The following is a 13156-nucleotide window of genomic DNA, read 5'->3' as shown; positions in this document are numbered from 1 at the left end:
TAACAAGATGATCACATAGAAATCACAGCCCCTCCACAGCCAATGAGAAGCCACCATGGACAGATGCTGGAAGGAAAGGTCCTGTCTTTGATGGCCACAGGGAGATGAGATGTCCAGGAACAACTAATGACAAAAGTGAAAGAAGACCAAGTCTTAGGGTCACTGTGGGGAAGGGTTTATCTAGCTTACCCTCGTAGCTAACAGTCCATCACTGAGGGGAGCAAGGGCAGGAACCTGGAAGGAGCAGCTTATGCAGAGGCCATGGAGGATGCTGCTTCCTGGCTTGCTTCTCATGGCTTGCTCCACCTTCTTTCTCATAGAATCTAGTACCCCTGCAGCTCACTGTGGCCTGGGCTCTCCCCCATCAACCACTAATCAAGAAAACACTTGACAAGAAGATCTCATGGAGACATTTTCTCTGTTGAGGTTCCCTCCTTTCAGATGATGCTAGCTTATGTCAAGTTGACATAAAACCACCCTGGACAGTCCCACTGAAGATAACACAGATGCTTCCCAGAAACGTGGGCAGATGGAGCACTAGGGCCTGTTCCTGGCAAGTATGAAGCAGGCTCCTGCAGTTGGTTGGCTTGGTTTTGAGTCACGGTCTCTCTGTGTAGCCGGCTGTCTTGGAACTTACTATGTAGACCAGGCTGGCCCAGAACTCACAGAGATCCTCCTGCCTCTGCCTCCTGAGGACTGGGATTAAAGGTGTATGCTACCACCATGCCCAGCGTGTGGTACACTTTAGGGTGCAACTTTGCTGTCAGTCCACAAAATTTAATTCCAATAAAGTCCCAGAGGGATTGGGGACGAAAGAATAAAAGCAACACAGTAACTGTCAAGTCCCATGAAAACACTATCCCAGCAAACTCTGAAAATGAGCAGTGAGAAAGAGACACACACACCCTTGTAATGAAAACATGGTGAGTCTGGTATCTGGAACAGAACACTCCAGAAACAAGCGCTACATGCGTAAAGAAGTTGGCTATCTGGGAAAGGCAGCATTTCAAACGGAGGAAATGCATCTCCAACAAACGGCACTAGAACATTTAAGCTCAAAGTACTTCCAGATGGACCCAAGATGGATAAGAAAAAAGAAGAGAACTTTTTTAATAACTGAAGCAAGGGGTGACCTTTTGGGAAAAAAAAAATCACACAAGTCCCAAAGCAAAGCTTGATCATTTTCACAGAGAAAAGTGAGACTTCTACACAGCAAAAAGTTTACACAAAGTACTGACAATTGCGACTAGGTGGGTGTTAGAGCAAGCACCCCAGCCTACTCACTCTCTCCAGACCAGCCTAGAACCCATCAGTCATCTCTCACCACTCCTGAAAGTGTCACGGTGGGATCGGGTCCCACACACCCTTGGATGGCTGCCTTCTCTCCCACAGGCAGATCGGTCTTGCTGGGATCCTGGTGTCAGACTCTGCTGCTGAGGACTGAGGAGATAGGGTTGGGCAGGCTGTGACAGAGGCAAATGACACAATGGAAGCCATTGTGTTGGCCCCAAGAAGAGACAGTGCTCGGACCAGAGTCTTAACAGCTGAGGCCTTCTGGGTCCTAGCTTTGGGGGCCATGAGCCTCCTTCAAATGCCAACGTAACTCATGGATCATCTGACTTCTACATAATTCAGACAGTGACGTGTGCCTGGGAGGCAGACGGCAGTGTGGAGCTGTCCCCGAGGTGTCATGGTCATTGCCAGCTCGAGATAAGAGTAGCTATGATTGCCCACAGGAGTCCCTGCAAGGTGTGTCTCTAACAGTCCCCTGAGATGGAGTAGGGAATACAAGGCGTATGAGCCCCAGCCCCCAGATCTGTAAGCAGTTAGCAGTTGTGAGGAGTTGTCCAAGTTCTGATAACCCCTCACCCATGTTCCTGTGAGCAACCCCAATAAACTCAGGTTTGGGGGACTTCAGTGGAACTGTCTCCCATCCCCCATGGAATGAATAGAAACAGACTCCCTAGGAAACGTGTCAGAGAAAGCCCTTGCATGGGGAGATGTGGAAAGCTGTCAGACCCCAGCACTTCCTTCCTGGCTTCTGGGCCCCCCAGGTTGTAAGGGTTGCTAACAGGGGTGTGAGGGAGGCTGATAGTAGACCATCCTAAGTGAGCTGCATCTGGGGTTTGTGGTCAGCCGTGAGTCACAGAGCACCTCTGATTCCCGTGCAGAAACGCACATTCTGCAGCCTCCCAGAGGTTTCTAGGAAGGTGCTGTCAGCCAAACAGCTGCTTTTCTTGACTGCTGCCCAGCAAACTAGGGAAAGGTAGGTATGATCCCAGCCCAGTCGTGTCTGACCACACAGCTGACCTGTGTGTACCTTGGCTGCAGAGATTTCTGTCTCCACAGCAGCATTTGGCAACTGAGGAGGGGTCCCATGCTACAACCCCAGAGATGAACAGAGGGGCTCTGTGCAGAGTGGAAAGCTATTGTGAGCACCTAGGTGCAGTTGGGCTTTGCAAAGGGCTGTTCCCTGGGCCTCAAGGCTTCACAGCTTTTCTGAAAATGTCCCCTTCTGCCCCATTCCTGACCAGCTCAATAGTGACTCTGTGAGAAGGGAGAGAGAGCTCTGGAGCCAGGCCAGCCAGGCTCTCGGTCCCCTGACTGTGACCTTAAACTAGAAACTTAATCTCTCAGGACCGCAAAGGCTAAATTTTATTTTTCACTAATAACTACTGCGTGTGTGCATATGTATGTGCACACATATTCATGCATGTGCTTGTACATATCTATGCTTGTACATATAGAAGTCAGAAGCCAACCTCAGATGTGTTCCTCACCCACCTTTCCCCCACCTCAACAGTCTCTCTGACAAGACCCCAAGGATGTTCCTCTCCAGCCCGGGAACCCGACACACACAGCCACACTTGTCTCCAGCCCTGGAACCCCAGGCACACACAGCCACACTTGGCTTATGAAATGCTTGCACAGAAAGCACATTACCAACTGAGCTGTCTCCTCAGCCAGCTCAAGGTTAGAATGTGAATAAACATGGCATCCTGCCAGTAAGGCTGCCATGGAGAGGGCTGGGTCTGTTCCTGAATAATGTTGAGTGTGGTACCTACTATGGTATCAAGTATATACCACATGTACAGGTGTTGAGTTCATCCACAAATGGCCTAGCGTGTAAGAGCCACTCAGACTGGGATACTATCTGACATAGAGGCAGGGCCCAGAGACAGACATTAGGATAAGAATCCAAGTGCTGGTAGTTAATTCTTTATCTAACCCCAAGATACTTCAGCCCCTCGAGCACATGGGGCATAACTTGGTTTCCTTTCCCACGGCTGTGATAAGACACCCTACAAAAGCAACTTAAGGGACCAAAGTTTTATTCTGGCTCATGATCCAGGGGACTGTCCTTCATAATGGGGAAGTCCCATTTTCACTGTGGGCAGGGGATTCTAGAATGTATAAAACAGAGAAAGCGAGCCAACCACTCCAAAGCACTCCTGGCTCTCTGCTTCTTGGTTGTGGGTGTGAGTGACCAGCTGCTTCAAGTTCCCAGTCTACAGCGGCATCACCACACATACAAGCCCAGAGCAGCCACATGTGTGCTGCCTCACCTTGCTATTCATCTCTACCTAGGATCCCACCTCACCCCCACCACTCAGACTGACTGACAGGCATCATGCCTTTACGATTCCCTTCTGTGCTTTCTGACCTTGCCCCTCTCTCTTCTCTCTTCTGTCTCTTATTTTAAATTATGCAGTCCTCTTGTCTCCATGTTGGTTCAAAGATACAAAATCATAAACAGTTATGAGACTGGAGAGATGGCCTAGTGGTTAAGGTCACTTGTCGATCTTACAGAGACCTGGCCTTGATCCCCAGCATCAACATGGTAGCTTACGATCATCTGTGACTACAGTTCCAAGGGATCTGATGCTCTCCCTTTTCTGCTTTCCATGGTCACCAGGCAGACATGTGGTAAACATACATTCACACAGCCAAAACACTCAGACACATAAAATAAGTACATCCAAAATTGTAAAGAGTAGTGAACTAGTATTTTAACAATGGGATTTGGGTAAGGGGTCCTGATTTTGTAACTTGAGATTAAAATAAAATTTTAATTTATTGTGTGCATTTGTGTGTGTGCGCGTGAGCACTTGTGCACACATGTGCATGCATGTGTGTGTATCTGTGTGTGTATATGTCTGTTCATGTGTGTGCATGTATGCATGCATATGTGTGCATGTGTTCATGCATGTGCATGTGGCATACATGTGTGTGTGTGTATATGTTGATGTGAGAGGTTTTCATGTGTCATGAAGGTGGGCATGCATGTGTGGATACACACATGTGTGGAGGCCAGGGGCCAACTTTGAGTGTCTTCCTCAATTACACTTTGAGACATGGACTCCCACTGAACCTGGGCTCACCGATTCCCCTGGCGGCCTGGTCCCATACAGTGGGGACAACAGGCATGCACTGCTTGGCTGGGTCTTTTAGTGCTTGTGCTGGGAATCCAAGCTCAGTCCTCACACTTGCATGGCAAGTGCTCTGGTGACTGAGCCATCTCTACCCAGCCCCCACTTGTGTCATTTTATGCTACTTACTTATCAAAGTTCCGTTCATCATTGATGACTTCAGAATCAAAGTATCAATCAACTGTAAAAAGTGAGGTGTTGAGGATCCCCTAATCCTAATCAAGATCTAAGCCAACATTTAGCTCTTCATTTAGAAATAAATAAGCATGTGCCTCTCATTAATAGACATATTTGCTTTCTTCCTTAATGACAAGATTTTATGTGTACCTGAGAATGGTTTAAAGTATATGTCGTTATAGTTTATCATCCTTAAATGTTTTATTTATATACATATTTTACACTCCCATATTTTACTCAGAAGCACATATAAATTCCTTGGATAAAATGGGGTCACAAATGGAGGGGTTTTGTTTTATTTTGGTTTTTTTGGTAATGGTTGGGTTTTTTTGCTGTTGTTTGGATGTTTTGCCTGCATGTTTGTCTGCATACTATGGGCATCTCTGGTGCCTGAAGAGGCCAGAAGATGGCATCAGATCCCCTGAACTGGAGTTACAGATGGTTGTGAGTCTCCATAACAGTCCTGGGCATCAGGTCCTGGTGCTCAGCAAGAGTAGCCAACATTCTTAACCATTGGGCCATATATCCTGTCTCTGAGTGGAAAATGTCTAAGAAGCCCTGCTCACAGGATAGACAGCCCTGCTCTAGGGTACCACAGGAAAGACAGCCCTGTTCTAAGACATGACAGGATAGACAGCCCTGCTCTAAGGTACCACAGGATAGACAGCTCTGTTCTAGGGTATCACAGGAGAGAAAATCCCTGCTCTAGGGTACCACAGGATAGACCATTCCTGTTCTAGGGTACCAAAGGATAGACCATCCCTGCTCTAGGGTACCAAAGGATAGACCATCCCTGCTCTAGGGTACCAAAGGATAGACCATCCCTGCTCTAGGGTACCACAGGATAAACAGGCAGGAACATTGTAAGAACAGTTGCTTGGTCAAAAGTCTAGCACTGTGGGGAGTAGGCATACTGACTGGGCATCCTGGTCTTCACCTGGAACCCCCTAACTCCACTGCATTCCACCCCACTGCCCAACCACACCTACCTGAAGCAGAAAGTCAAAGAGAGCCAAACGTGCCCACTCAGCATGGTGGATGCCCAGGCATGGGATCTGGCCTGGCCATTTGCAGCCTTGGGCCAGCAAGGCCTGGTACTGTAGCCAGCCCAGGGCCAGAGAGTTCTGGTCCTCATCTGGGTCTCTTAGGTGCTGCACATCCGGTGCCCACCAGATGATGGGCCTTACACTGCCATCTGTGTAACGGTAGGGCAGAAGGGGACTGTGGAAGCTCCGGGCTACAGCAGGTAGGCTCCGTTGGAGTCCCAGCACACGGTCCAGGTGGAAGGATAGGACTTCATACAGGTCCCTGGGCCTCTTAATCAGGCCACAGAGACCCTGGGAGCAGAGCTGGCTGAGCCTGAGAGGAGATATGTCCTGGAGGGCATCTCCAGCAGATAGTCCAACCTGCAGCACCTGCCCATGGGCAGGGACCCTGGCTTTGCCCACCACTTTCCCATGGACCAGTAGCCGGAGAGTCTGTATATCATGTTCCGTGAACCATGGTGGAACCTGACCCCATGCTGCAGTGCCGGCCAGCCCAGGGGTCTCAGTGCCACACCATGGGGACTTCTGCAGGTCCTCAGCAGAGCTAGGCCACCATGGAGCCTCTGACCCTGAGGTGGCACTCCCAGCCTTCCCACCAGTCAAGACTCCATTCTTGGCTCCTGGCAAGGGATCTCTACCATCTGATGGCCGTGGCCTAAAGCTTGCTGCAGCAGTATCTCTCTGTGCCTGAAAAGATGTGTGGCTTCTCTCTGTGAGTGAGACAACCATGGTGACTGTCTTGCTCTGTGTCTCTTGGACTAAACCATTATGCCCAGGCTGGCCCAGCGCTGTGCCCCCTGCATCTCTCACCTCCCCCTCTAATAGAAGCTCACGATCCTGGGCACTGAGTATCTCATCTCTCCTGACACTCAGTGGGTGTCGGCTTCTGTCCACTTGCCTTCTGCGGCTTTGCTTCTTGGCACAGACCAAGATGGGATTTCTGGGCAAAGCCTGGCCTGTCCAGCGGCCCAGGTTCCTTGCTGGCTGCCTCAGGCTAGAGTTCAAAATCTGCTGAATCCTGGGGTCAGATGCACCAACTTCCCCCCGAGGCTCCATGGGACTAAGTCCTGGGGTGGAGGCTGGATGCTCTGGAGGGAAATGAGTGACAGCCACTGCAGACAGGACCATCAAGAGGCAAAATGCCATCACTGACCGCTTCTTGCCACGAAGCCTTTTCCAGATCCAAGACACCTGAGGATGGGGTAAAAAGATAGTGTGAGACCTAGGAAAGCCATCGTCTTCAAAACACAGAACAGCAATGGCAGTGGACAGAGTATGGGGGACAGGAAGCAGCAGCAAAAGGACACCTAGCTGCTGCCCACAGGGGAACATGACAGCCCAGCCAGCTGCACCCACCCCTACTTCAGAGCTTAGCTTGCTTCTTAGGCAGCCTTCACTGATGCTTATAGACATACCTGACATCTCTGGATAAGCCACCACACAACAGTGACTGCCATGCCTCGCAATAGACCCCTCCATCTACCATCTCGTGCTGACCCCATTCCTTTCAATTCTGTAGACTTTATTGCCATTTCAAATACAAATAAAGTATTCATAGAAAGAAGTCCAAGTCGTGCTAAGAAAATCAGGGCAAGGGGCCCAGCCGTTGAAGCACATTCTGCTCTTCCAGGGGACCTGAACTCAGTTCCCAGCACCCACATGGGGCAGCTCACAGATGCTTATAACTCCAGTAGCATGAGGTCAGGTCACCTCTTCCAGCTCCCATGGGGGACTCATACTCACATAGAAACACACAGAGACAGACAGACAGACAGACAGACAGCGCTTTAAAAAAATAAAAAGTAAAGAAAATTGGAGGGGGGCTGGAGAGATGGCTCAGTGGTTAAGAGCACTGACTGCTCTTCCATAGGTCCTGAGTTCAGTTCCCAGCAACCACATGGTGGCTCACAACCATCTATAATGATTTCTGATGCCCTCTTCTGGTGTGTCTGAAGAGAGCAATGGTGTGCTCATATACATAAAATAAATAAATAAATCCTTTTAAAAAAGGAAAGAAAAAGAGAGAGAGGGAGAGAAAGAAAGAAAGAAAGAAAGAAAGAAAGAAAGAAAGAAAGAAAGAAAGAAAGAAAGAAAGAAAGAAAGAAAATTGGAGGGGAAACACCCCCTCTCCCTGCGGGCAGCCATGGCCCTAATCTGAGGTATATGACACAATGGTGTGCTGAACTCTGTGTGCACATCTCTGCAGAAACACCTGAGAATTTCTACAAATGACACCAGAGACTTTGGGCCCCACTTCTCACTTCTCACTATCCGTTTCCATGGCCTGGTAACTCCTTTAGCTATCAGAACAACTAGACAAATTGGAATTATATAAATTTTATTTTAAAGTTAAGAGCAGGAAGATCAGGCCCAATGAGCTGGCAGGGACAGAAACGCTCAGAGGTAACACTGAGATCAAAAGTGTCCGTAGAAACATTCGTCTGGATTTTTCTACTTCTAAAATGGAAAGACAAGGATTTTTCTTCTTCTAAAATGAAAAAACAAAGATGGGTTTTGAAGTTGAATTCATAATCTGTGTTCTCAAAGGGCTGGGTGGCCCTAGGAAAAATAAATCACTTTCTAAGACAAGCCAGGAAGGAGGTAGATCCTGCTGTCAGCCTTACTTGACTTCAGGAAACCTGGGTGGGGAGTGGGGGGTAGGGGGTGGGGGTAGGGGGGTTGGCAAATGTGCAGAGAGAGAGAGAGAGAGAGCTCAGAATGGCCGTGAGCAGATGCCCTCTGCAGGGCCACACACATGAAAGCTTTAGGAAAAGAAAAGTGGCTTTGGTCAATCTGAAAAGAATCTCTAAAGACAAATATGCGGCTAAATAACAAAGTGTGAATGAAAAGGGAAGGATCGTAATGTAGAATATTCTAGAGTCTATGGGCAGAGTCTGACCTGACCTCCCCTGCCTGCCAGAATCGTTCTGACAAGTCTCAATATCCAAATGCCTACATCACCTGCCCTGAGAGGGCTGTCGCAGGAAGGACTCTGCAACCTCTCTCCTCTCTAATCCCTACTCTCTACCCGTCACCAGGATTCCTTTCCGTTCCTGGGGAAGACGCCATGGACCAATAGCTACATCCTCCCTGAGCTGAAGAAAACTCACAGTCCGGGCATCCCGGCCAGGTTCTGAGCTTCCAAAGCTATGAACAATATGGAAGCCACACACTTCTGTTTCTGTGACTCAAAAGATAAATAGGGGATTACTGTTCACCCAGAGGGATCATGTGACGACTAAGTGGATTGAATTATGTAATGGCCTTCTGCACCCTTCCCAGGAGCATTGGGGTCCCCACTGTGCCCCTTCCATGAGCACTGGGGTCCCCATTGTGCCCTTCCATGAGTGTTGGGGTCCCCACTGTGTCCCTCCCATGAACATTGGGGTCCCCACTGTGTCCCTCCCATGAGTGTTGGGGTCCCCACTGTGTCCCTCCCATGAGTGTTGGGGTCCCCACTGTGCCCTTCCCATGAGTGTTGATGTCACCACTGGTCCCTCCTGTGTGGTGCTGGGCTCCACACTTGTATTTGAACACTTGGTCCTCAGCAGTTGGCCCTGCTTCAGAAAACAGGACCAACTGTGGACCCTTGAGGAAGTCTTGATGGAGGAAGAGGGTCACTGGTGCAGTGGGTCTCAAGGCTTGACCCTTACTTCCTGCCCTCTCTCAGCTTCCTCACTGTTGATGCAGTATGGCCAGCTGCCTCATGCTCCTGCTTGCAGAGCTTCTCTGTCACGGCGAATGCCTCCCTTCTCAAACCATGAGTCAAACATCCCCACCCCTACCCCCAAGTTGCTTCTTGAGAAGAGAAAGGTGACTAGCACATGCCCCCATTTTCCAGATGCCTTCTTCTCTTTCTGAGAAAAAGCACCCCCCTCGGGTCTGGGCACATTGTAAGATCAGAATAAAAAGTGGGGATTCTCAAGGCAGGGGCACGAAAGGCATGCTTATTCTAAAACCTCGAGTGTCAGAAACAAGGAGGCCACCTGGATGAAGGGTCAGCAGAGTTTCTGTCTGAAGATGAAGGGAGACAGGAGGGAGAGTCTTGGCAATAGCATGTGGGAAAGTGAGCCAGAGGGGCCAAAATTGAGATGCAGCCCCCGGAGGTGGGTGGAGGTGCCCTCATAGCTAGATGATTTGGTTTAGTTTCCTAATTCTTAATGTTTTGTTTATTTTGTATGTGTGTGCATGTGCCTGAGTGTGTGTGAATGTCATGTAACAGTGAGTGTGCATAGTGTGCCTTAAGTGTGTAAGTCTTGTATGTGTATGTGCGTCCTGTGATAAAGTATGTGTGTGTACATGTATTTGTGTATAAGTCAAGTGATAGTGGGTCTATGGAAGTCCTGTGCTGAGTGTGTGTAGCTGCGTGTGTATGTGTGTGTGTCCAATGACAGTGTTGTAAGTCCTGTGATGAGTGTGTGTGTCTATGTGTGTGTCCAATTTGTTATAAGCTCTGTGCTGAGTGTGTGTGTGTGACTTTGTGTGTGTCCAATGACAGTGCTATAATTTCTGTGCTGAGTGTGTGTGTGTGTGTGTGTGTGCTCTGTGTGTGTGTGTCCAATGACAGTGTTATGAGTCCTGTCTGTGTGTGAGAGAGAGACTGTGTGTGTGTGTGTCTGTGTGTGTGTGTCTGTGTGTGTGTGTCCAATTTGTTATAAGCTCTGTGCTGAGTGTGTGTGTGACTTTGTGTGTGTCCAATGACAGTGCTATAATTTCTGTGCTGAGTGTGTGTGTGTGTGTGTGTGTGCGTGCGCTCTGTGTGTGTGTGTCCAATGACAGTGTTATGAGTCCTGTCTGTGTGTGAGAGAGAGACTCTGTGTGTGTGTGTGTGTGTGTGTGAGAGAGAGAGAGACTCTGTGTGTGTGTACAATGACAGTGTTGTGAGTACTGTGCTGAGTGTGTGTTTGTGCTGTGTGTGTGCAATGACAGTGTTGTGAGTACTGTGCTGAGTGTGAGTGTGTGTGTGATGTGTGTGTGTGCAATGACAGTGTTGTAAGCCCTGCGCTGAGTGTGTGGGTGTGCTGTGTGTGTGTCCAATGACAGTGTTATGAGTCCTGTCTATGTGTGTGTGAGGGACTCTGTGTGTGTGTGTGTGTGAGAGAGAGAGAGAGTGTGTGAGTGTGTGCAATGACAGTGTTGTAAGTCCTGTGCTGAATGTGTGTGTGTGTGTGTGTATGCTGTGTGTATGTGCAATGACAGTGTTGAGTCCTGTGCTGAGTGTGTGTGTGTGTGCTATGTGTATGTGCAATGACAGTGTTGTGAGTCCTGTGCTCTGTGTGTGTGTGTGCGCAATGACAGTGTTGTGAGTCCTGTGCTGAGTGTGTGTTTGTGCTGTGTGTGTGTGTGTGTGCAATGACAGTGTTGTGAGTCCTATGCTGAGTGTGTGTGTGTGTGCTGTGTGTGTGTGTGTGCAATGACAGTGTTGTGAGTCCTATGCTGAGTGTGTGTGTGTGTGCTGTGTGTGTGTGTGCAATGACAGTGTTGTGAGTCCTGTGCTCTGTGTGTGTTTGTGCTGTGTGTGTGTGTGTGCAATGACAGTGTTGTGAGTCCTGTGCTGAGAGTGTATGTGTGCTGTGTGTGCGCAATGACAGTGTTGTGAGTCCTATGCTGAGTGTGTGTGTGTGCTGTGTGTGTGTGTGTGTGTGTGTGCAATGACAATGTTGTGAGTACTGTGCTGAGTGTGAGTGTGTGCTATGTGTGTGTGCAATGACAGTGTTGAGTCCTGTGCTGAGTGTGTGTGTGTGTGCTGTGTGTATGTGCAATGACAGTGTTGTGAGTCCTGTGCTCTGTGTGTGTGTGTGCAATGACAGTGTTGTGAGTCCTGTGCTGAGTGTGTGTTTGTGCTCTATGTGTGTGTGTGCAATGACAGTGTTGTGAGTCCTATGCTGTGTGTGTGTGTGCAATGACAATGTTGTGAGTACTGTGCTGAGTGTGAGTGTGTGCTATGTGTGTGTGCAATGACAGTGTTGTGAGTCCTGTGCTGAGTGTGTATGTGTGTGTGTGTGCAATGACAGTGTTGTGAGTCCTGTGCTGAGTGTGTGTGTGTTCAGTAGATGACTGCTCTGGCTCTGATTCTGGGTCATTTCTAAAGATGTGCCAAGCCTTGTTCTCTGACCTTTGTCCCTTTCTGACCCTTCCAGCCCCTATCACCGTCCCCTGAGTCATCACCACTGACCAAGACTGGGGCTGGCAGAGTCTGGAATGTTGAGATCCTGTGTCATTTTCCGCAGGTTCAGTTAAATAACCGTCATGAGGAAAATCTGGCTGGGGTGAGAAGGAACGCATGAGCTGACGTCCAGAGACAGATTAAAGCCACATGTTACCATCGTCACATGTTTCTGTGACTGTGGGACCCTGATGCCCTTGTTTTTCTAAGACAGAACAAGGAATATGGTTTGGCACTAGCCTCTGGAACAAAGGTGATGGGCCCAGCCACAAAGCCACTAGGCACACAGAGACCATCTCCTGATCAGAGCTGTGGAGTATCAAGGGGCTGAGCTGTCCCTTCTGCTGCGGGCAGAGTCCCAGGCTGTCTGTCTCCAAAGCCACCAGCTGACCAGGCTCCAATGCTCAGCCCCTTGGGGGAATCATGATTTTCTTTCCACACCAACAACTCCAAAGCAGGAAAGGGCTTTCACCCCTGTAATTTCTGCCTCAGCCAATTTGAAGGCAGAAAAGCTAAGAAATGGAAACTGAATGTTCACTTGCTGTGCCCTGTGAGCCTGGGACTGTTTGGGGGACTTACTTATATCAAGTTGTTGATCCTCCTGCCGGAGTTAGGAGCCAGCGACTAGTGCAGTTATCATTCACAGGAGAGGAGAGGGAGGCTCCTCAAGGACACACCAGGCACAAACCCAGGCCAGCTGGCTAAGCTGATGTTAGACCCTGCGAAGGCACGCCAGCTTGAACTCCTGGAGATTGTGTTGGGTTTTAGGAATGGCCTGACTCTGAATGGAAACTAATTGTTTAGGACTGGCCAGTTCATCAGCAATGGGAGACACAAAAGAAAGCAAAGGCATGTGGCCACCCCTGGGCATAAAGGCAAAAATCACTGAAGGGAAATGAAAATGTTTGAGCTACATATTCACCCAAAACAAAAACTGCTGTGTCTCTTGTCTGTGTTTTTCCTTAATTTCTATAATTAGAAGATTCACAATATCAGATTAGAAATGTGAGGATCTGACTGCTTCCTACCTGGGCACATCCGAGAGGCAACGTAGGAAGTCACTTCTAATATGTACTCAAACAAACAGGCAAACAAAAACAGGAGAACCAAGCAGGGGCTACATTGCCTGGGTGCTCCAGAAGCCGCTCCACATTCCGACCTCACAGAGCTCTCTTCCCCGGCCTCCATGCAACCCTGGAGCTGCCCCTTCCTGCTACTCTCAGCCCCTTCTCCTGTGACTTTACACAGTCCCTTCCTGTGACTTCACACAGTCCCTTCCTGTGACTTCACACAGTCCCTTCCTGTGACTTCACACAGTCCCTTCCTGTGACTTCACA

At 49.0% G+C, this 13156-nt stretch overlaps 1 protein-coding gene across 5 annotated transcripts in view; it reads right to left on the bottom strand.

The window, feature by feature from the left end:
- Positions 1–13156, bottom strand: part of Gask1a (golgi associated kinase 1A) — a 31112-nt gene that overhangs the window by 7494 nt on the left and 10462 nt on the right. For all 5 annotated transcript variants that reach the window (XM_021172700.2, XM_021172698.2, XM_021172701.2 and 2 more), the window contains exon 2: positions 5597–6844. In XM_021172700.2, the coding sequence (XP_021028359.1) occupies positions 5597–6799 (1203 nt within the window). In that variant the 5' untranslated portion in view covers positions 6800–6844. The remainder of the gene's footprint in view (positions 1–5596; positions 6845–13156) is intronic.

Source organism: Mus caroli, chromosome 9 (genome assembly GCF_900094665.2).
Source record: "Mus caroli chromosome 9, CAROLI_EIJ_v1.1, whole genome shotgun sequence".
NCBI classification, from domain to species: Eukaryota; Metazoa; Chordata; class Mammalia; order Rodentia; family Muridae; genus Mus; species Mus caroli.
This window is presented reverse-complemented; position numbering and strand designations above follow the sequence as displayed.